This window comes from Pygocentrus nattereri, chromosome 2 (assembly GCF_015220715.1).
Source record: "Pygocentrus nattereri isolate fPygNat1 chromosome 2, fPygNat1.pri, whole genome shotgun sequence".
In the NCBI taxonomy this organism is placed as follows: Eukaryota; Metazoa; Chordata; class Actinopteri; order Characiformes; family Serrasalmidae; genus Pygocentrus; species Pygocentrus nattereri.
The window spans coordinates 29,948,606-29,971,844 of record NC_051212.1 but is presented as its reverse complement, the minus strand read 5'-3'; the positions used below and the strand labels follow the sequence as shown (position 1 = coordinate 29,971,844).

Genomic DNA, 23,239 nt, shown 5'->3' with positions numbered 1-23,239 from the left:
GTGGATGTCATGATTGGGTATAAAGGGAGCATCCCTGAAAGGCTGTCATTCACAAGCAAGGATGGGGCGAGGTTCACCACTTTGTGAACAACTGCATTAGCAAATAGTCCAACGGTTTGCAATTGCAAGGAATCTAGGGATTTCCTAGGGAAATCATGGACGTCGTGTCCTCTGGGCCAAAGAGGAAAAGGACTGTCCAGATTGTTATCAGCGAAAAGTTCAAAAGCCAGCATCTCTGATGGTGTGGGGGTGTGTTAGTGCCCATGGCATGGGTAACTTGCACATCTGTGAAGGCACCATTAATGCTGAAAGGTACATACAGGTTTTGGAGCAACATATGCTGCCATCCAAGCAACGTCTTTTTCAGGGACGTCCCTGCTTATTTCAGCAAGACAATGCCAAGCCACATTCTGCACATGTTACAACAGCGTGGCTTCATAGTAAAAGAGTGCGGGTACTAGACTGGCCTGCCTGCAGTCCAGACCTGTCTCCCATTGAAAATGTGTGGCGCATTATGAAGCACAAAATACGACAACGGAGACCCCGGACTGTTGAGCAACTGAAGTTGTACATCAGGCAAGAATGGGAAAGAATTCGACCTACAAAGCTTCATCAATTAGTGTCCTCAGTTCCCAAACGCTTACTGAGTGTTGGTGATGTAACACAGTGGTAAACATGCCCCTGTCCCAACTTCTTTGGAACGTGTTGCAGGCATCAAATTCAAAATGAGTGAATATTTGCAATAAACAATAAAGTTTATCCGTTTGAACATCTTACATTTACAGCATTTGGCTGATGCTCTTATCCAGAGCGACTTACAATTTGATCATTATACATAGGTAGGCTAAGGCGGTGTTAGGAGTCTTGCCCAAGGACCCTTATTGGTATAGTGTAGGGTGCTTGCCCTGGTGGGGGATTGAACCCCACTCTACAGCGTAGAAGGCAAAGGTGTTAACCACTACACTAACCAACCACCTTGTCACATCTTGTCTTTGTAGTGTATTCAATTGAATATAGGTTGAAAAGGATTTGCAATTCATTGTGTTCTGTTTTTATTTTTGTTTTACACAACATCCCAACTTCATTGGAATTGGGGTTGTACACTTTTGCATGTGGGAAGCAAAGTAAAAAGCCTTAAATGCAAACGCCACTACTGTGTACTTGTGTCCTTCCCTTCCATCTCCCATTACATGCCATGTTATGTCCCCTCTCCCCTTAGCTACATCTGAGGGGAACATAACAATAGCATAGGCTGATATTGCATTAAATTAGCTACACAGAACACTTTGTTTTCTTCAGTCTCTATAAGGAAAAGTGAGTTGTGGATACAGTACATTTACATTTACATTTACAGCATTTAGCAGACGCTCTTATCCAGAGCGACTTACAAAAAGTGCTTTGTCAATCTAGAGAAAGTATCTTTGCTAGTTACCAACAATAATGTAGGAGTTTTGTATTTGCTGGTTAGATTGAATGCTTAGCAACTGTTTCTCAGTCAGAGTTGTTGAGTCAGCGCTACCACCAGTTTATAAACCCTTTAAATGCAGCACAGCAACATTAATAATTCATGGAGGATCAGCCGGTACTGTAAAAATGAAAAATGCTTCAGACTTTCTATCACCTTTCACCATCTTTCTCTCTCTCTCTCTCTCTCTCTCTCTCTCTCTCTCTCTCTCTTTCTTCTCTCTCGTCCTCTCATTCTCCCTTGCTTCTGTATTAACAGGATATTTTAACTGCACTCTGGTTGACGTGTGGAGGGAATCTTTTCCCCCAGCCAGTCAGTATACATGAGTGAAAACTTCTATGTACAGAACTGTCGTAAAGACCAGTTCTTCAATAGCTGTATTGTCCCCTTTCCACTATGTGACCATTACTATATTGATATGACTTGTACACCACCCAGAGAATGGCAGTCGTATTGGCATAAGAATAGCAAATTTGTGCAATTCACTACTTCATTGGTTTTTTGGAGGCCTGGAGAAACAAAGGCTCAGCTCAAACCCCTTAATCAGTGGTGGGATGTTGGGAAAGTCTGCATTACATCTTCTGTGAGCAGTATACTGCACAGAATGGAAGTTCACTATCTTTTTGATCAGGAGCTTCTTAAGCAGTAGTGAGAATGAAACAGTTTATGGAAGAGCTGCTGAAGAGCTCAAGATAACAGTGTTGTTGAAAAACTTACTAGAGGTGGGAGGCTGTTGATCACTGGTCCAGGCATGGTTCACAGAGTTCAGTGATATAGAGTTCTCTGTCTCTGTCTCCCTCACTCTCTCTCCCTTACACTCTCTCTCTCTCTCTCTCTCTCTCTCTCTCTCTCTCTCTCTCTCTCTCTCTCTCTCTCTCTCTCTCTCTCTCTCTCTCTCTCTCTCTCTTTCCATGCCATTTTTACATGTTCTGTTTCTGCTGATTTGGTTTTCTTTGTCCCCACTATGCCAGTTTTGTTTCACTCTTCGCCTCTCTCTCTCTCTCTCTCTCTCTCTCTCTCTCTCTCTCTCTCTCTCTCTCTCTCTCTCTCTCTCTCTCTCTTTGCTGACTCAACATTTTTTTCCCACTCCATCTATAGGCTACAGTCCTTCATTTCACATCCTCACTCTGTGTACTGCTCTCTCGTTTGCTGCTGACTCTGCATTCAGAGTGTGAGTACAGAGTAGCTCAAAGCCAGAAATAAATATGCGTCTAATAATTATGTAATATTGATCAACATCACTGCAATGCTTCCTAATGGAACTGCTAATACGTCTGATAGTCTGACTCTTTGTCAGAGTCCTCTGGCTACCTTTATCTATATTTATGTGGAGTCTGCAGTGCTAATAAAAATAAGTATTTTGTTTTAACTTCATATTTTGTTTTTTGTTGAATACACAGGCAGGAGCTGTCTGTCTCCAGCAGTGGTCCTCACTGACTGTTCTTCAGGCAGACTGATTTTGGAGTAGCACAGCCCAGAATGTTGTAGTGTTTTCCCACTCAAACACACCTGATTCCCCTCAGGTGTATTGGAAGCAGGAGAAACTCTAAAAAGTGCAGTGCTACTCCACAACCAGGATTAAGAACTACTGCCATATAATAAACACTTTTGGTGTCTAAAGAACCTTTAAGTTCTGTAATGCATTAATATCCAACGGTTAAATGCAGTATGTTAACAGACATAAGCTACAACAACTTCTTCTGGTTGGTCCAAATAGATGAAACTGAATATTTGGAGTGGCCCTTTGTAGATGATTAACAAGCTCTTAACAGATTATCAGGTACACATTAACAGCACATGAGTGAAGTAGAAATAGTGCAGTATCTGAATACATTGAAGTTAATATCTTGTAGATGTTCTGTAGATTCATTACTCAAATTAAGTAGATTTATTGTTAATATGTTACTTCCATTACACTAAATCTAACTTCACCCAGCCTTACCCAAAACCTAATCCTAATCCTTACCCTAGCTGTAACCACAACCCAAAACCTAATCTCAATCCTTATATGTTACAGAAAGCCTGCTGAGTGTGTTTCATCTAAAAGGACCATTAAAAATAAAGTGTCACCTTTTAATATACAACCCAAATTCCAATTAAGTTAGGACGTTGTGTAAAACATAAATAAAAACAGAATACGATGATTTGCAATCCTTTTCTAACCTATATACGATTGAATATGCTACAAAGACAAGATATTTAATGTTCAAACGGATAAACTTTTATTGTTTTTTGCAAATATTCACTCATTTTGAATTTGATGCCTGCAACACGTTCCAAAGAAGTTGGGACAGGGGCAACAAAAGATTGGGAATGTTGAGGAATGCTCAAAAAAACACCTGTTTGGAGCATTCCACAGGTGAACAGGTTCATTGGAAAAAGGTGAGTGTCATGATTGGGTATAAAGGGAGCATCCCTGAAAGGCTCAGTCGTTCACAAGCAAGGATGCGGCGAGGTTCACCACTGTGTGAACAACTGCATTAGCAAATAGTCCGACAGTTTAACAACAAGGTTTCTCAACGTGCAATTGCAAGGAATCTAGGGATTTCCTAGGGAAATCATGGACGTCGTGTCCTCCGGGCCAAAGAGGAAAAGGACTGTCCGGCTTGTTATCAGCGCAAAGTTCAAAAGCCAGCATCTCTGATGGTGTGGGGGTGTGTTAGCTCCCATGGCATGGGTAACGTGCACATCTGTGAAGGCACCATTAATGCTGAAAGGTACATACAGGTTTTGGAGCAACATATGCTGCCATCCAAGCAACGTCTTTTTCAGGGACGTCCTGCTTATTTCAGCAAGACAATGCCAAGCCACATTCTGCACGTGTTACAACAGCGTGGCTTCGTAGTAAAAGAGTGCGGGTACTAGACTGGTCTGCCTGCAGTCCAGACCTGTCTCCCATTGAAAATGTGTGGAGCATTATGAAGCGCAAAATACAACAACGGAGACCCCGGACTGTTGAGCAGCTGAAGTTGTACATCAAGCAAGAATTGGAAAGAATTCCACCTACAAAGCTTCAACAATTAGTGTCCTCAGTTCCCAAACGCTTATTGAGTGTTGTTAAAAGGAAAGGTGATGTAACACAGTGGTGAACATGTTGCAGGCATCAAATTTAAAATGCGTGAATATTTGCAGTAAACAATAAGGTTTATCTTTTTGAACATTAAATATCTTGTCTTTGTAGTGTATTCAATTGAATATAGGTTGAAAAGGATTTGCAGATCATCGTATTCTGTTTTTATTTATGTTTTACACAACATCCCAACTTCATTGGAATTGGGGTTGTAAACAGTTTCCATTGAGCTGGCAGCGCTCCACCTTCATAATGTTCTGCTTACTCTTAAATTAGTCAGGTCGACTTGTATCAAACCCTTCTTGTGTAATGTATACGCGTCAGTTACAGCTATTCCCTTTCACACAATGGATTATACCAGGTTTACACAAAGCTACAGTCACTCTTTACCTGAACTCTCCACTTACTGTAAGTATATTAGTCATTCTTTAATTGGGCTCGGCTCCAGGCTCAACTGGAAAACCTGAACACAAACCACAATCATGGTGAGATTAACAACATGTAGTGTATCCAGACGTCTCCTATAACACGAGAGTAAGCTATGACATAAAATAACATTTAACAACTAGAAATCTGTCTATAAATTAGAAAATGAAAGAGGTAATTAACAGAAACCAACAAACCCGCTAAGAATGCTGGGAAACATTTTGGGCAAAGGACTTCAGTCTGTGTGACTAACCGAGCTTAACTGGATTTACCTCAGTAACTAAGGAATATTCAAGAAACAGTAAGTGTTGTTAGACTTGGGCCGGTCGTTTTCACTAATTAGAAAACAGAAAATGACGCTAGAATAATAGTTCATACGTGTGTCTGTTCCTCAGAGCGTCCTGACTGACCGACGGCAGCGCAGCGCTGCTGAGGGTCGAGCTCATTCACAGAGGCGGTTTGACCAGCAGTCGTCAGTGTTGGGCGCCTTTAATAAATAATGAAGCTGAGCGCGAGGAGCTTCAGCTGCGGCTCGACTGCTGATGTCAGGAGCTTCAGTGCTGCAGTTGGGGCTGCAGGCAGGACTCGGTGGAGCTCAGGTCTTTCCTCTCCGGACTCCCACATGCAAACCAGCCAGGAAAGATGGTCTCCACGGTCAAACAGTGCGCTGTAATGTCGGCGATGTTGCTCTGGTTGATGCCGTCCGTCCACTCGGGGAAAAAGGTCTTTAAATGCCTTTCATCATGCAGCTGTTCCAAGGAGTCCATCATCTGCGTCGGGTCTTCGTATGTCCCCCGGGTCACCCCCAACGATGTCAGCTCGCTGTAAGTACCCCTGCGTGTCTGTCTGAGCAGCAGAAGGTCCACAGTGAGGGCTTTTCAGCTCGTCTCCGTGCGAGAGCGTCACCGCAGAGAGCGCAGCGCGGGCTGATGCGGGAGAGGCCGGTGGTCCTGCCACAATGAGGGGCTGGAAAGCTGTTCTGCTCTGTTAGTTGTAAAGACAGTGTGAATGAGTGAATGTCTTCACTGTAAATGTCACTCATGAGCGATGCTCGTGTGCTTTTCAGGAGCATCGTGAACGGAACCTTCTCTGAGGTGAAGGAGGCGATGTTCGCCCACATGCCCTCCCTGCAGCTACTGTAAGACCACCACTCCTCACCTGCTCCCTCTCAGGGGATTCAGCTTTAAACAATCACAACAACAACATTAACAAAAATAACTATTATTATTTAACAAAACAACAACAACAATAATAATGATGATGATGATGGTGATTATTATTATTATGAACAATAATAACTAATAATAATAATAATTGTGGCTGTTGTATTAGTATTATTACTACTATTGCTATTATTATTATTATTATTATTATTAATAATAAGAAGAAAAATAATTGTTATGCAAACAAATACATATTACCACAAATTATTGTTACTGCTACAGCTGCTTCATACTTATTTCAAATATAAACTTTCTAAAAAAAAAAAGAAACAACAATCACTACCCACGAGTTCATTCTGATTTAAACAATAACATATGATGGACTGTTTATATTAAAGGGGCTCCCTGGCCAAAATCACCGATTTAACCGTGGCTGCTTCACCTGTAAACATACCTGCAGTGGTGCCACAGTAGAGGCTAGATTGACATATTCTGGTTTAAACTCTGGAAATCCCCCTTCTGATGATGCATCTTGAAGGTGGGAGGAGCCTTTGAGCACTAAGACTGCTCTGAGGGCAGAGTGTTTGGAAGCCAGGTAGATAACGTTACTGCTTGGAAGCTGAATGCCAGCAATCAGGGCGTCTATCACTGGAGGGGAACCGCAGTGGTTGTGTGTGTGGTTGGTATTGTAGTGAGAGAACATTAGGCCTCATTGATCAATATCTGCCTACGTTTTTCTTTCATTTTTGTTCTTGAGAAAAAGTCTACATCAGATTCATGACGGGTTCTTAAAGCCAGAATTGTTCACACCTTTGTGTTTTTGAGTGTGTGTAGATTCTGTTTTTACCAAAGAATAAATATGAAAACGTTGGTTAATGTCAGAAACTGTGTAAAACGGGTTTAAGCAGAAATTCCTTTATAAGCACAGTTGCTGAATGATGCCCATTGATACTAAAATTGTGATTTCTATCAAACCGATGGGGCTGAGAGATGTAAAACTATGCTACAGAATATTACATAACACGACGAATGACACATTAAGCACTAGTCTTAGGCCTGAACGCCCCGTTACAACTCAGTTGCTCACTTACAAAACCTGCTGCCCTAAACCTCAAACCTTTTGATCAGTTAGCTAAAGGAAAACATCAAACGTTTAGCAATAATGTCTTGATACACACTAATCGTGAAGTTCCTAAACTCTTTTTCACTGCAGAGCACAGTTAGCCTTCTGCTCTCCTCTAGAAAGCTCTGCTATTCAGTATGTAAAACTCACTGTAATGAAACACAGATAAGGCACTGACGCAGGGGAATGTGCCTGGTCAGAGTAGACTTTGTGTGTGGTGTAGATAAAAGTCCTCTGATTTAACTTGGACCACGGACTGAATGCTTAGATATAACAAATCCACACTATTTTTTTCTGTCTGATTAATTCAGGACGGCTATGTTTGATATCAAACTGATTTGGTTTGATATTTTATTTATATCGATAAATACAAGTTAACCATTTAGATCTAGACATTTTTTTGGTTTTGTTCCTTCAATTCTTACAAGTATTTTACTTGCATTACTATTTATACTGTTTCTCTTTGTGGAACTGTTTTAATTGACTGCATTAGTGTTCAGTTGATAATGAGTAGTGTTTATGGATTTGATTTGTGTGTGTTTTGAAAGCTGTGTTTTAGTTATGTGCTGTAAAATGTGTATATTTTTCTATAGAACATTAGAAATGCTACAGAGCAACATTAGAAAGCCTGATGGTTATTTGGTTAAGTTATTTGAGGGCAAACATGTTATTACTAGTTCTACTTATTGATTAGATCTTTTGTTTTCTTCAAATATTGAGCCTATGTGGATTGAGGTAACTGGAGCAGTGCTATGTGCACTGTAGGAGTCACTGTGGACAGGGCTAGAGCTGAAATCTTTTAAAACATACATGGATGGTTTATTTACTGTGTGAAATTTTATTGTTAATTTTACTGCTCTCGTGCAGCTTTTACTGGTCTTGTGAAGGAAACATTTAATCCTGGACAGCCAAGATGTCATTGGCAGATACTAATGTCATGGGCTGAAGGTCAATGGAAGGAAGTCAACCCATTAAAGGAGCCACTGTTGAAGTAGATTTAAGCTTGTGGCTTTGGTGGAAAGGTTGTGACCTAACACTGTACATAAATTTTAACAGCAGTGCATTTCACTGTCTCTGATATCTCTGTACAACCTTGAAAGCATCCATGTGCTCCATTGAATTAATGTCCAATGACAAGGGGTCACTTTAGGGCGGATTTATCACTTGCTGTTGTTTACGGCGATAGCAGTTCCGTTGAGCTGATGGTGCCCCTGACTCTCACTGTCTCACAGTGAACAAGACAGTGTCTCTATAGAGCACAGTGGCTCCTTTGACTTTCTGCTGGCACTGGAGACGTCATTGCTGTGATATACTGTAAACAAGCTAAAAATACTGCATCTGAAAAACAGATACTGTCAAGGGGTTTAACGGATGTTGTTGTTGTTATACATTGCTCAGTCTAAGAGCTTGCTTTTGTGCTATAATCAGAAGTTGCTGAGTTTGATTTGTGTATTGTTTTACACAAAGTCATTGTCCTCTGTTTGCTTTCACAGACTGCTTAACTCAAACGCACTTACTACAATCAGGGATGATGCATTTGCTGGCCTACCACATCTGGAGTATTTGTAAGTTTAATTTCTTTTGTGTCATGTAAAGCCAGTTTATTAAATCTGAAGGATTTTACTGTGAAAAATGCAAAAAAAGGAACTGATGAATACATACATATGTGAATAAATTGTAAAGTATACAATACATTGTTTTATGTCTGTCAGTGTGTTTCCAAACCTCTTCTCAAGGAAACCCTGTTTTAACCATCTCAAAACTAGTTTTGTAATCAGTCCTGTAATCAATACTTTTCCTAACTAATATATTAATAACTTCCTATCACTCTCCATACATATACACTTTAAACTAAAATGCTTTTGCTTTGAATAACCTTATGCCTTCAGTATATTTACTTTATTAGAACCAATCATTAACATTCAATTATGTCACCATTCTTCCGAAAATCAAATCGTTGAATTGTTTTGGTAGTAGTGCCAATTTTAGCCAATTTTAGCCATAACCCAAAATCCTTAGCCAGTACATGATTAGCACACATAACGTTGAACAGTTGTTTACACATAAAATCACGATCATTTTCACTAAAACACAACACCGTTACTAAATTGCAGAAAATATTTGGTAGTGTTTTGGTAGTGACAATTTTTATTGTTACACACTGATTTTCAGACTTCTGAACACAAGTCAATGGGATCTAACTGCTCACCATGTGCCAATGATGGTCAGGGATGCAGTCTCACTTCCTGCTCTAAAATGCAGGGGTGAAGCTAAAATAAGGCTTTGCTTATGGACTAAAACTCATTGCAATTCGGTAGTGACATTAAAACGTGGGACAGCATTTATTAATAGTACTTTTCTTTTTAAATGTAAGTTCATAATAAAACTACTACATCTTTCAGCTTCACTTTAAAGTAATGAAAGATCTTTTTAAAAGCAACATTAAAAGAATGCAAAGAAGTAAAGATTATTTTCACAAGTTGAACTTTAGGGGTTAGTGTTTGGGACAGTCACCTCTCAATAGAAAGAATCCTATACATGTTCTTGTTTATGTTTGTATGCATTATCTCAAATACATTGGGTGTAAATAGATGATGACATAATCCCTGTAAATAACTAAGGTCTGACGACTAATGCAGTAGAATGAGCCATACACACTTCTGTTATCTTTGCTTCTACTATGTCAGTATTGATTCACTCCTATTTCATATTGCCCTGTTTCCAACTGATATAATAAGAGGCCTATCAAATTATAAAAAGGGAAACGTTATTGTGTTACTGATCGTGTATTCCATCTCCTGTCTTGCATTTTTTTTCATCTCCATTCTTTGAATCATCCTCCCACGTACTGATTCAGTTTGATTGATTGGTCTGCTCCTCGTCTTCTAGGTTCATTGAAAACAACAAAATTGAGACAACTTCAAAATATTCCTTCAGAGGGCTCAGAGACCTGACTCATTTGTAAGTTTACATCATAGCTCGTCTTAATTCCCTATAAGCTATGTCATCAAACTGATTCTTGGGCACTAGTCTATCTGTACTCTTGCAGGTCTTTGGCGAACAACAACATCAAAGCCTTGCCAAGAGATCTCTTCATTGATCTGGATTCACTAATAGAGCTGTGAGCCTGCATTTCAGTCTGCTTCATTCACTGTTTAATAAAAGTGAGCTTGTGCTGTATGCAGTTTAGATGTGCAGTTCATAATGATTAGTGCCAAACAATTTCTTTGGAGTGATGTCCTTAAAAAAACCTTTTGGTTCCCTTAGAAACCTCTCCATGGGTAGTTCCATCAGAACCTTCATTGTAAGTGAGATGTATGAGAATGAGGAGCCTCTTTTGAAGTTTAAAGAACATCCACATAATGTAAACGGTCTATAACAATTAAAGCTTTTCCTAAAACCATACATCAAAACCAAAGACCATTTAGGAACCTTTATTTTTTTAAGACTGTAAGCCTTGTCACACTTTTACCTTGACATCTCTTGATCAAGATGAACATTGTTAATCCTCAGAATAAGTGTGAATAAGTGTGTTTCAAGACACTTTAGTTTCACTAGTGATGGTCCTTCTCGCTCTTTGGCTATAAAATAAATAGGTGGACTGTTGTTGACTGCCTTGATTCCTTTCAGCTGAATTGATGGATTGTTCCAGTTCAAAGCTTTTTTCTAGTCATATCTATTATGAATTACTTACCTTTAGCCTTTTAAAGTCCTCTAACCTAAAGTCCTTCTAAAAGGCCTCTAACCTGGTGTGTCCACCTGCAGAGACCTGAGAGGTAATGTGTTTGAGTGTGACTGTCGTGCTAAGTGGCTGATGATGTGGTTGAAGAACACCAATGCCACTGTGTCAGATGTCCTCTGTGCTGGCCCTGAGGAGATGAAGGGCAAGCGGCTCAATGACATGGCAAGCCTCCACAACGAGTGCATCTCCACAGGTTGTCTCTCTTTGTGTGTGTGTGTGTGTGTGTGTGTGTGTGTGTGTGTGTGTGCGTGTGCGTGTGCGTGTGTGTGTCTAACTGCCCCCCACAGCACTGTTTTCTCACCTCTAACACACCCGATTCAACTTGATAATTAACTGATGAACTGAATAATGAGTACTGAAGCAGGAAAACAGTTTGTGTGCATGTTTGTGTGTAATTCAGCTGCTGCCTTCGATACCCTGCTAGGCTCTCAGTACAGTGACCTTGTAATCATTTGCAAGAGCATAATAATATTATGTTATTTATTTGCATATAGTTGACAAGTGTGTTTCTACGAGGTTAAGAAATTATATTGTTTCTACAATAACAACGTGTAGCAGTAATTAAAGGGATAAAAATAGAATAAGTATAACACACTCTACAGAAATATATATTATTCCTATGATCCACATTAATTGCAGTAATTACTGTACTTATCTACAAAACAGACCCAGTGTATTTAACAGGACTGTAAAATAATTATACACTAATTTACAGTTACAAGCTGTTTACAGCTGTTTTTGCAGTGCTGAGAATTCCTAGGCCAGAATTCAAAATGTTTATCTTAGCATATTAGCATGCTTTATTTAACTAATGTCTGCTACCCTGAGCTAATATTGTCTGCCCTAACAGATTTCATTCCACTTCACTCTGTGACCACTGAGTCTCTATCTGTGGACACATTCTCTCACAAGAATGATGTGTATGTGGCCATTGCTGCCCCTAACATAGAGAGCTGCATGGTGCTTCAATGGGACCACATTGAAATGAACTTCAGGACTTATGACAACATTACAGGTGGGAAGCAATTTAGTTAAAATTGTTGTTCTTGTTCTGTATTTAAATGGTGAAACAGACAAATGTATAGAAAATATTTTGTGAATAAGGCATATGTAATTGAATTTACAATTATTAAGTTCAATAGCTGAAATGAATTTTTTTTTCTGTCTACACTTCGTGTCCCCACAGCACAGTTTGTTTTATCACCTCTAACACACCTGATTCAACTTGATAATTTATTGATGAGTAGCAAACTTTTACTGAAGCAGGAGAATAATGCTGCAGATCTTCAGCATTTGGCTCTGAAGACCCTGCTTTTCCAAAATACAAAACATCTTGACAGTATTGTTCTCAGCAGACCACAGCTCAAAAGCAGAGAGACTCTACTCAACCCCATCCCAATAAACAATATGACCAATAATCCTTTTCAGCCCATATCTCAAAAACAATACAACTAATACCCCTATTCAACCCCTTCTTAATAAATAATATGATCATAACCCTTTTCAGACCATATCTCAAAAACAGTACAACCTGTAACCCTATTCAACCCTGTCTCAGAAACAGTATGACCAATAACATCATCAACCCAATCCCAGAAACATTATGACCTATAAACCCACTCAACTCCATCCCAGAAACAATATGACCAATAACCTTATTTAACACCATCCCAAAAGCAATATGATGAATAAACCTACATAATCCTATCCTAAAAACATGCCCAATACCTCCATAACTCCATTCTAAAAACAATATGACCACTGTCTTTTAACCCCATCCCAAACTGAAACCAGTAAAATTACCTACATACAGCATGTTCACAAAAAAAGGTGACACTTTTTTTATTGTTACTCTGTTATCATAATCCAATGTTTTTGAATATATTCTAGAAGTAATGGTGATTCCATTGCTATAAAATTGCAATGTGTACAATATATTCAATTATCCAGACTATTCTGGGGCTCAATAAAGGAAAAAACTGTCCAAATCAAGTTCTGTTTAGGAACCATTCTGCACTTATAAGTCTGTCACAAATGAATTGTTTCATTTTCAAATTGCAGGTCAGTCTATTGTTGGCTGTAAGTCAGTGATCATCCAGAACCAGGTGTTTGTGATTGTTGCTCAGCTTTTTGGTGGTTCTCACATCTACAAGTTTGATGAAGATCAAAGCAAGTTCACCAAGTTTCAGGACATTGAAGTGTCTAAGATCTCCAAGCCCAATGACATTGAAGCCTTCCAGATCGGTGATGATTGGTTCTTTGTTATAGCCGATAGCTCTAAGGCTGGTCTTTCAACCCTCTATAAGTGGAATGACAAGGGCTTCTATTCCTACCAGTCCCTGCATGAATGGTACCGTGATACCGATGCAGAGTTTGTGGACTTGGATGGCAAGGCTCACCTCATCCTGGCCAGTCGATCTCAAGTCCCAGTAATTTACCAGTGGAGCAAGAGTGTACAGAAGTTTGTCTTACAAGGTGAAATCCCCAATATGGAGGACGTAGTGGCTGTCAAGGCTTTCTGGATTAAGGAGGAAATTTACCTGGCTATGACACGATACATTGGTGACTCTAAAGTTCTTCACTGGACTGCCAAGCATTTCTCTGAGGTTCAGGCCCTTCCTTCAAGAGGTTCCATGATCCTTCAACCATTCACCTTCAAAGATCGGTATTATCTGGCTTTAGGTAGTGACTACACCTTCTCACAGATCTACCTGTGGGATGCGGAGAAGAAGACTTTTGAGCGTTTTAAGGAAGTGTACATCCAAGCCCCACGCTCTTTTACCGTGGTCTCTACAGACCGCCGGGACTTCATCTTCGCTTCCAGCTTCAAGGGTAGCACGCAGATATTTGAGCACATCATTATCGATCTGAGCCTGTGAGATCCTACATGGACACAGGGTCCAAAAGGCCATCTGGAAGAATTTCAGCATCCAACAATGTCTTCCATTCAAAACCTTACTATTTGCTTGGGGAGGGTATATGGGAATGTTGGATGTGGAGAAGGTTGGTTGGAAATGACGTTCAAGAAGCTTTATCAGGTATGTAATGTAATTTCATGGTATGGTACATAGTAGTTCATGCGTTTGTATAAAGCTCTACATTTATTTAGAATGTTGCTTGCCATTTGTCTGTTCATGTTTTTATTTATTGATTTACTGATTGATTTGTTTATTTGGTACACCTTTAGCTGAGATGTTCTTCAGCCCATGAAATGAGTACATTCATTGGGGACACATAGTGCTAGGTGGAGCTATACCCAAATCACTCGCATATATAAAACTAGCAATATCTTGAAGGACTTGGCATTTATGCAGCAATCATGCTGTGGCACCATGCATGATAGAGTTGCAAAAATAAATAAATAAACAAATAATTTATTGCAGGCATGCTGAAAAACTTCTGGTGTTAACTTGCAACGTTCAGGTGACTGATGAAATGCAGTCAAATTCTATACAATTAAATACCACCGTATTTGTGATAGTTCATTACGTTTACATATCCTTACAATATTTTTACAATTCTTTGCTGAATGTAGGACCTGTTTGCTCTACAACTACATACAGTACTGTCCAAAGTCAAAGGCCATCCTTCTTTTACTTAGTTTCAGTCAAAACAGCCAAGTACAATTAATTAATTTTTCAATGTCAGGAGAAAAGACAGAAAACATATATTCAACGTCTAAAACATATATTTTTTCCAGTATGGCGTATGCCCACACTGTCTGTATTACATGCTTTCAGCTTTTCAAAGATGTCTGCAGGGATATTTTCCCACACCTCCAAGTTCAGTCTCAGAGGCTGGTTGCATTTTCTGATGTTTATGTTGAGGTCTGGGGGGGTTGTCAGTCTGTTGTTCTGAGAACACAAGCTTCTTTTGTTTGACTTGCAAATTATTCTCTTTTTGTCTATTTACTTTTATCAGTAAAGTCTCCTGAAAAACAACTAACATGTACATAATGGCTATTTTGACTGGAAATATATTAAATGAAGCATGCTTTCTGACTTTTTCTCAGTACTGTAGTACATACAAAACTCAAACTAGGTTTGTTGCATCATGCCTTTAGTTTACATTGCCTTATGAGTGTGTTGAGTTTTAGTGCAAAGAACATTCTACCTTAATACTGGAGCATGAGCTATTGCTGTGCTTTCATTCTAAAGACCTGGACAGTTTAATGCCTGTCTTTTATTATGTTTTGTTTGTTGAAATTCTTCTGGAGACGTTTCTGGATACTATTTTACCTAAATATAGTATCTAGAAGGTCACTGTTAATTAAAAAAGATTTCAATATCTCATAGATTTCTCATAAACTTACTGTTTTTGCAGCATGGTACACTATGCAGATGCAATAACACTTCAGACCTACTTATAGAATCTGTGCCTATAACCCCTTGAAATGGTTTCAAGAGAAAGTGACTGCAGATCCTTACAGCCATCTTTGAAATATTGGGGAAAAATAGTTTTTAATCTACATGTTTGGGGTGCATCGTTTGAGCAGTGTTGTGTAAATATTCATTGAATGTACAAAAATTTTCCATTGTTCACACTCATTCAATTTTGTATTTAGATCTTTACGTAAACTCATGATCATTGTAACTATGCCTGACCTTGGACTGACCTTACTTCTAGTAGTGGTGAATGGTAGAAATCTTACAATGCCATTGTTACAACATACAACATTTAACCATCCTCATGACTGAGACTGTGAACCTCTGTTTTACTGAAAAATGTACATTGTTCACAGTCAGATGCAGCTCCAAATTGGTTATAGCACCATGTCTGTCCCAAAGAGGACAGCATTAATGAGTTCTTCCTAAATAACTTACTGTAGAGAGGAATTTATTTAATTGAAATGCGGTCGCTACAGTGGAAAAACGTGGAATTACTTTTTCATAGTGACATGCAGAATATGTGTCAAAATAATAAGCAAACACTTTATTTATGTTCATAATAATAATTACATTCTTTTCTCGATGTTTGACCTGTTTATTAAAAAACAATACACAATGATTTACTGATTTCATGTCAGAACTGAATATGGTCCACTTTGCTATATTGCTTTCAAAATCACACAAAAATCATCAATGGAAATCAAATTTATTAACCAATGGAGGCCTGGATTTGGAGTCACACACAAAATTAAAGTGGAAAAACACACTACAGGCTGATCCAACTTTGATGTAATGTCCTTAAAACAAGTCAAAATGAGGCTCAGTATTGTGTGTGGCCTCCACGTGCCTGTATGACCTCCCTACAACACCTCAGCATGCTCCTGATGAGGTGGCGGATGGTCTCCTGAGGGATCTCCTCCCAGACCTGGACTAAAGCATCCGCCAACTCCTGGACAGTCTGTGGTGCAACGTGGCGTTGGTGGATGGAGTGAGACATGATGTCCCAGATGTGTTCATTCGGATTCAGGTCTGGGGAACAGGCGGGCCAGTCCATAGCTTCAATGCCTTCATCTTGCAGGAACTGCTGACACACTCCAGCCACATGAGGTCTAGCATTAGGAGGAACCCAGGGCCAACCACACCAGCATATGGTCTCACAAGGGGTCTGAGGATCTCATCTCGGTACCTAATGGCAGTCAGACTACCTCTGGCGAGCACATGGAGGGCTGTGCGGCCCTCCAAAGAAATGCCACCCCACACCATTACTGACCCACTGCCAAACCGGTCATGCTAAAGGACGTTGCAGGCAGCAGATCGCTCTCCACGGCATCTCCAGATTCTGTCACGTCTGTCACATGTGCTCAGTGTGAACCTGCTTTCATCTGTGAAGAGCACAGGGTGCCAGTGGCGAATTTACCAATCCTGGTGTTCTCTGGCAAATGCCAAGCATCCTGCACGGTGTTGGGCTGTGAGCACTACCCCCATCTGTGGACATCGGGCCCTCATACCATACTCATGGAGTCGGTTTTTAACCGTTTGTGCAGACACATGCACATTTGTGGCCTGCTGGAGGTCATTTTGCAGGGCTCTGGCAGTGCTCCTCCTGTTCCTCCTTGCACAGAGGCAGAGGTAGCGGTCCTGCTGCTGGGTTGTTGCCCTCCTACGGCCTCCTCCACGTCTCCTGGTGTACTGGCCTGTCTCCTGGTAGCGCCTCCAGCCTCTGGACACTACGCTGACAGACACAGCAAACCTTCTTGATGTGCCATCCTGGATGAGCTGCACTACCTGAGCCACTTGTGTGGGTTGTAGAGTCCATCTTATGCTACCACGAGTGTGAAAGCACCACCAACATTCAAAAGTGACCAAAACATCAGCCAGAAAGCAGAAAGGTACTGAGAAGTGGTCTGTGGTCCCCACCTGCAGAACCACTCCTTTATTGAGTGTGTCTTGCTAATTGCCAATAATTTCCACCTGTTGTCTATTCCATTTGCACAACAGCATGTGAAATTGATTGTCAATCAGTGGACAGTTTGATTTCACAGAAGTTTGATTTACTTGGAGTTATATTGTGTTGTTGTTTAAGTGTTCCCTCTATTTTTATATAAAAAATCCCTCTATATATATAAAACTCTTTAGTTTTTGAAATGCAAATGCAGTTTTTTTCAGTAAAGAAGTCAAGTAACAGGAAAACAATGTAATAGAGTGTTTGGTTTTCATTTGGACACATTCTGCATGTCACTATGGAAAAGTCATGTCAGAAATTAATTACGTTTTACGTTTCTTACATTTCAGTTTGGCACAAATTCCTCTCCATACATAGAAACCGATACAACATCAAAATTGTAGTTGATAGGAAAATGTAGGTCTGATGATGGTGAAGCCTCTCATGGCATTATCTATTAGTAGCATTTATCGTCCTCCACCTTTTGCCTTTTTGGCTCAATTCTCACACTATAGTCATATGCAAAAATTTGGCCGCACCTATTGGAATTTTGTTTTGTACGCTCTTAGAAATAAAGGTACTGTGCAGGTACATTTTTCAATTATTTAGGTACAATCAACATAAATGTTCCCCCAAAGGTACAACAGTTGTTTTAAGGCCCAGCTGTATACCTTAAATAAGCTTTTCTAGGTGAAAGGTACATATTTGTACCTTTTCATAACCTAATGTTTTAAAACAGAACAATACAGTAAAAAGCCTGGAGATGAGACGAGGTGTGTGGAGTCAATACAACTTAGAAAGTACCATTTAAATGGATTATGTCACAATTACATTCTCTTACTAAAGAGACTGAGATGGAGCGTTGAGGGTACCACCCCAGTAACGAGAGAGGAACTGCCCCAGTGACAGTGAACTTTTTTCTGAGAGTCTAGATTTTTAGAAGTGAGAATAAATTACCACGTCCTGTACAGAAAACCCATTTCTGCACACTTTAAGCCTTTACAATCCCAGGCTTATTATTACTTTGTGCTCCAGATTAAGAAAAATAAATCATGAGATGTGGTCTGTGCAAAAGTTATGGCACATTTTATTACTTGTTTTATTTTTTTCCAATGTGTGAAACTCAGAAAATTGTTAGAAACTTTCCACTATAATTGGCTGATAAGTTTCATATATATATATATATATATATATATATATATATATATATATATATATATATATATATATATAAATGTGTGTGTGTGTGTGTGTGTGTGTGTGTGTGTGTTCACCATACAAGAAGTGTTCATTTTTGCATACAACTCTATGCTGCTGAGAGATCATCTGCTACTTTACACGGAGCAAGTAGAAAAAAATCATGCATGGACTGAGGAGAGACTTACTGGAACATCCAATAAAAATATTTCTGTCAAAAGCAAATAAAACAAATTACAGGGAAAAGCATAAAAGCACAAACCTTTAAACATTTACTCCTTCACTGCATTTCCTGATCTTTTTCATGTATAGTTCCTCGACTTTGTCATGCTGTCATGCTTTTTGGATGACAATTACTGGCCCATGCTGAATATGTTAAAATCATGTAATTTTCTGTTGTGTACTGAGAAAATGTTGAATGTCAAACATGCTTGGAGTATGTGTGCCAAAACAAAATCACTTTTTATCTGTAATGTGGAATGTAAACACAGATTCAACCTTTAAAATATCATTGCAGATTGTAAGAGCATGCTGTTCAGTTCTGAACGTCCAACACATTCAAGCTGGCCACAATCTTCAATTGTAGAAGTACGAATCTACCAATGCAAATCCAAAACAAAACTTCATAGTTCTACTTTTAGCCTAATAATGTATTTGAAAGATATGTTTTGTTGTAGGTTTTTTCAGGTCATTTGTTTATATGCTTATTTGTCGAATGCTACTATTATGTTTGAATGTCATGTATGTTTTTGAATACTACTGAAACCTAAAATAAATGCATACTTAACATTTAATGTTAATGTTGTCTCTCTACAAGTAAGCCCTGCAGCCTTGTAAAAGTTAACATATAGAAATCAAGCACATTTGTACTAGCACATTTTTTCATAATCTTCATCAACCAAACTCCAGGCCACTTTTGGGCCAGCCACCGCTGTTGTCCCTCACCTTGATTGATAAAATAATTATTTATATAACATGAGTTTGACATCAAAATGTATGTAGATCAAGTTTCCAACCTGCTGTAGTTGCAGGGCCAGTGTGCTACATGCACAAAGTGAGCAACACTGTGTTTTTCTAAATGAATTGTATGCAAATGACCAGAACTTAGCATAAGAAATTACATTTTGAATACTACTGAAATCTAAAATAAATGCTTAACAGTATCGTTTAATGTTAAAGTATTCTCTCATTTTATAAACGAGGCCAGTGGGCTCCATATATGATCAAGAATAAAGTCCTCCACTCATCTGAAGGTGAAAAAAAATTGAGAATGAATGTGGATTTAAAGCGCTCATCCATGTAACAAGGGCCTTGCAGCTTTGGCCCTTTGTGGACAGACCAAACTCATTTTGGAATAGTTTTGTTTGGATAAGTCAATGCCCACACAGGGCATTACACTGCACTGTCCACACATAAGTTTTGGTTAGATGCATCATAATAATGGAATCAAACTATTTTTTTCTACTTTTTAACTTCTGTTTTGCCTTTTCTTTATGTATTAGAATGGAGTCAATACGCATTGTGTGTGTTAATAATACTGAAAACTGAACAAAATTTGGGTTGAGTTTAGATCTTTGAATCTACTATCTCAAAGTTCTCCCTTCATTTAGGCCATTCTGTTGTAGAGTTATCAAATCATGGCTTTTCTTCTGATTCTTGTGGAATAAATGAAACCACATATAATTGGCACTGTTTGTTGAATTGTTACTTTAATTCATTGGTAAGCCAGAGCTGGAGTTACATCACATAAAGATGAGGACGTCTTTTTGCCGAAATATGCTAAAAATCAAGACATTTTAAAGAGCATCATTCTTGGTAGTGATAATAAATTCCATAATTTTGAAAAATTGTAAAGTTTTAAATTAAAGACTTTAATCACTCTTTCTAAAAAAAACTCAATAATAATAGACCATACAAAGAGTTTAATTCCAAAAAGCTGTATATGCTGTATAATCTGTATATCCATAACAATTTTGGATATAAAAGATTTTTGGAAAGAATTACAGCTTGTGTATAATGGACATCTTTTTATTTTTCTAATAAATATGACATTAATCATAATATAACATTGATATTTCTTGTGTGTGTAAAGCTCACTCCCAACAATGCATATATTGAAAGATTCTTGAACATGGTCTATAATTCCGCCAAACTGTAAACTGACATTTATTCTATAATCTTGGATTCTGTTCTCGTCTGTTCTATTATTTTGCGTTCCATTATGTTTTTCATCCATTCTATTCTATTCTGTTCTGCTCATATCTGCATTCCATTCATCAATACATTGATGCCACACATTTCCATTCAGTTGAAAAGAATTGAGTCAGTATACACATCCTCAACATGTTGCTCAGTGGGCTAGGATGTGTGTGCTCAGTGAAAGCTCCTCCCAGACTCACAATAACAGTGAAGAGGAGGGAAATCTTGTTTCAAGTTTTATTTTCCATGCACAACAAAACCCCCCTTACCAGTCTCTAACCCCAAAGCCAGACTGGAAAACGTAAGTATGGTTAAAATTGCTTTATAACACTGTCACGGTTATTGCTCACTTATCTAAAAGAAAAGAAGACGTGAGGAGTGAAGAAGCTGGTGTGAGGCGCACAGGGCAGGACACATGTTAGGGTTGTGCTGCGCCTGCTATTATCATTATTATATTAATAATATTATAATGTTAATTAATATTTTTTATTATTTATTCAATATGAACTTCTCTGCCATTTGAAACTATTCTTTTTTTTCCCCACAGAAGACTAATGTACCAAAGCTGTTTAATGAGGAGCTTGGCCTATTTCTGTTTTGCCTGTTACATCAAAGACAGGGCTGCAAAACACCAAAGGGTGCCTGTGAGCCAGTCCTGAATAAATGGGGGTGAATGGAGCTCAATGGCTAAAAAGATAAGTTAAAATAGCTTCTAATTACTTTTCCAGAACTTTTCTTTAATTTTAGAAAGTATACAAATGTATACCTGTATGTTTCCTTTTTTCTGCAGCAAATGGGTTTTAGGCAGCAGGACACCAGTGTTACTGTTTCTTAAAAATATAACAGTGGTGTTAAAAGGTTTTATGCTGTTCAGGTAATGAGTGAATTATTTATATCAAAATGTTTAAGCATTCAGAAACTATGATTTTGCTCAAATGCTTCATCTTAAGCAAAAGCTAAGCAAAATGTATTTATATAGTGCTTTTTACAACAGATGTTGTCACAAAGCAGCTTTACAGAACAATCAGTACTACAGAAAGAAAAAGAAAAGAAAATCCAGGTCCAAGCCCCCATGAGCAAGCCAGCGGTGACGGTGGCAAGGAAAAACTCCCTAAAGAGGGAGAAACCTTGAGAGGAACCAAGATTCAGAAGGGGACCCCATCCTCCTCTGGTCGAAACTGGATAGCAAACATTATTAGTATAAAGTATTGTAGTACAAAGTGGGAAAAAGGCAGTGGTTAACTTGATTCATTTATGATTATGCTGCAGCAGCAGCTTCTGAGGGTGAGGATTGCACAGCATTGTAAAGCAAGAAGCTCTGTGGTGGTCAAGCCGGTCCAGAAGGCTGGTGAGCAGTGGCACCCAGTCAAGGCAGAAGAGGCAACAGCATCAGATGCACAAGATGGGCAGCTATTCAGCTTGACAAAGAAAGGAAAGAAAAACACAGTCAGTTCTGTAAAGAGTGACTGACCACAGATTACAGTATAACAGAGCAGCAGAGACTCCAGCAAGTCTAGATCTGACAGGGAAGACTAATCACCAAAGGCTTGACTATACAAGTAAGTTTTTAGCCTAGACTTAAAAACTGAGGCTGTGTCTGATTCCCAAACATTAACAAGAAGATTATTCCAGAGCTGGGGGGCTTTGCTTGAGAAAGCTCCCCCCCCTGATGTAACTTTATTAATTCTAGGTACCTATGGTAAGCCAGCACCTTGTGATCTAAGCAGGCGTGATGGTTCATAATACGAGAGAACCCATTTATTTTGGACTCGCTCAGGAGCTCCCTCTAGTGTTTGAGAAACCTGGAAGACATTGCAGAGTGGTTCTTCTACTCTTCTGCACCCCCTTGCAGATCTGCCTTCCTGAAGAGTTCGCTTTCTCAGAAAAAAAAAGTCACTAGCATTGAAATGTAAAGATAGGACATTTTGACAGCCTAAATCAAAGCTGAGCCTGTATAATAGACTTGAGGTAAGGCTGAATTAACATTTAAAAACACTAGTTACTACTCTATAGTAATGATGTGTGCATGCTGAGTAGGACCACTGGATGGGTAGGACAAATTGTTAGTACTCCTGGTCTAAGCATGGATTCTTTATGAAAAGAATTAATTAGGTTTTCAAAAAGCCACCTCTATCACGCGCTGTGGTAAATAATAATGTGCAGAAGCCGTTAGTTTTTGTACTGTGTATATTTTTCTCCTCTAAATTATGAGGTCTTTAAATCAATTTGACATTTTAAAATCAAATTGACGCCACTAAGCTACACAAAATTAAGGCAGGTGTTCTTTGGAATTTTGCTGCTGTTACCCTGTAAAAATACAGAAAATACACATTTATTAGTTCCCTACACAAAACCTCTAGGTAGGATATTTTGATAGCTTTAATCACTTTGTCAAAAAAAATACTACCAGCACTAAAACTACGAAGCTGAAGTCAGCTGAAGTCAGCTTCGTATTTACCAGCTTTTTGCTCAAATTTTCCTGTTCTATCTTAAAAGGTGCTGCAGTTTTTTATAGATCACTGAA

The 23,239-nt window shown here is 38.9% G+C and overlaps 1 protein-coding gene across 1 annotated transcript; it reads left to right on the top strand.

Moving 5' to 3' along the window:
* Positions 1 to 5,460: 5,460 nt before the first annotated feature.
* On the top strand, positions 5,461 to 16,170 carry lgi2a (leucine-rich repeat LGI family, member 2a). Its single transcript, XM_017712548.2, has 8 exons — positions 5,461 to 5,785; positions 6,028 to 6,099; positions 8,741 to 8,812; positions 10,137 to 10,208; positions 10,297 to 10,368; positions 11,013 to 11,182; positions 11,840 to 12,004; positions 13,051 to 16,170. Exons 1-8 carry the CDS (start codon positions 5,604 to 5,606, stop codon positions 13,866 to 13,868), a joined length of 1,623 nt encoding a protein of 540 aa, XP_017568037.1. The 5' UTR covers positions 5,461 to 5,603; the 3' UTR covers positions 13,869 to 16,170.
* Positions 16,171 to 23,239: the final 7,069 nt, after the last annotated feature.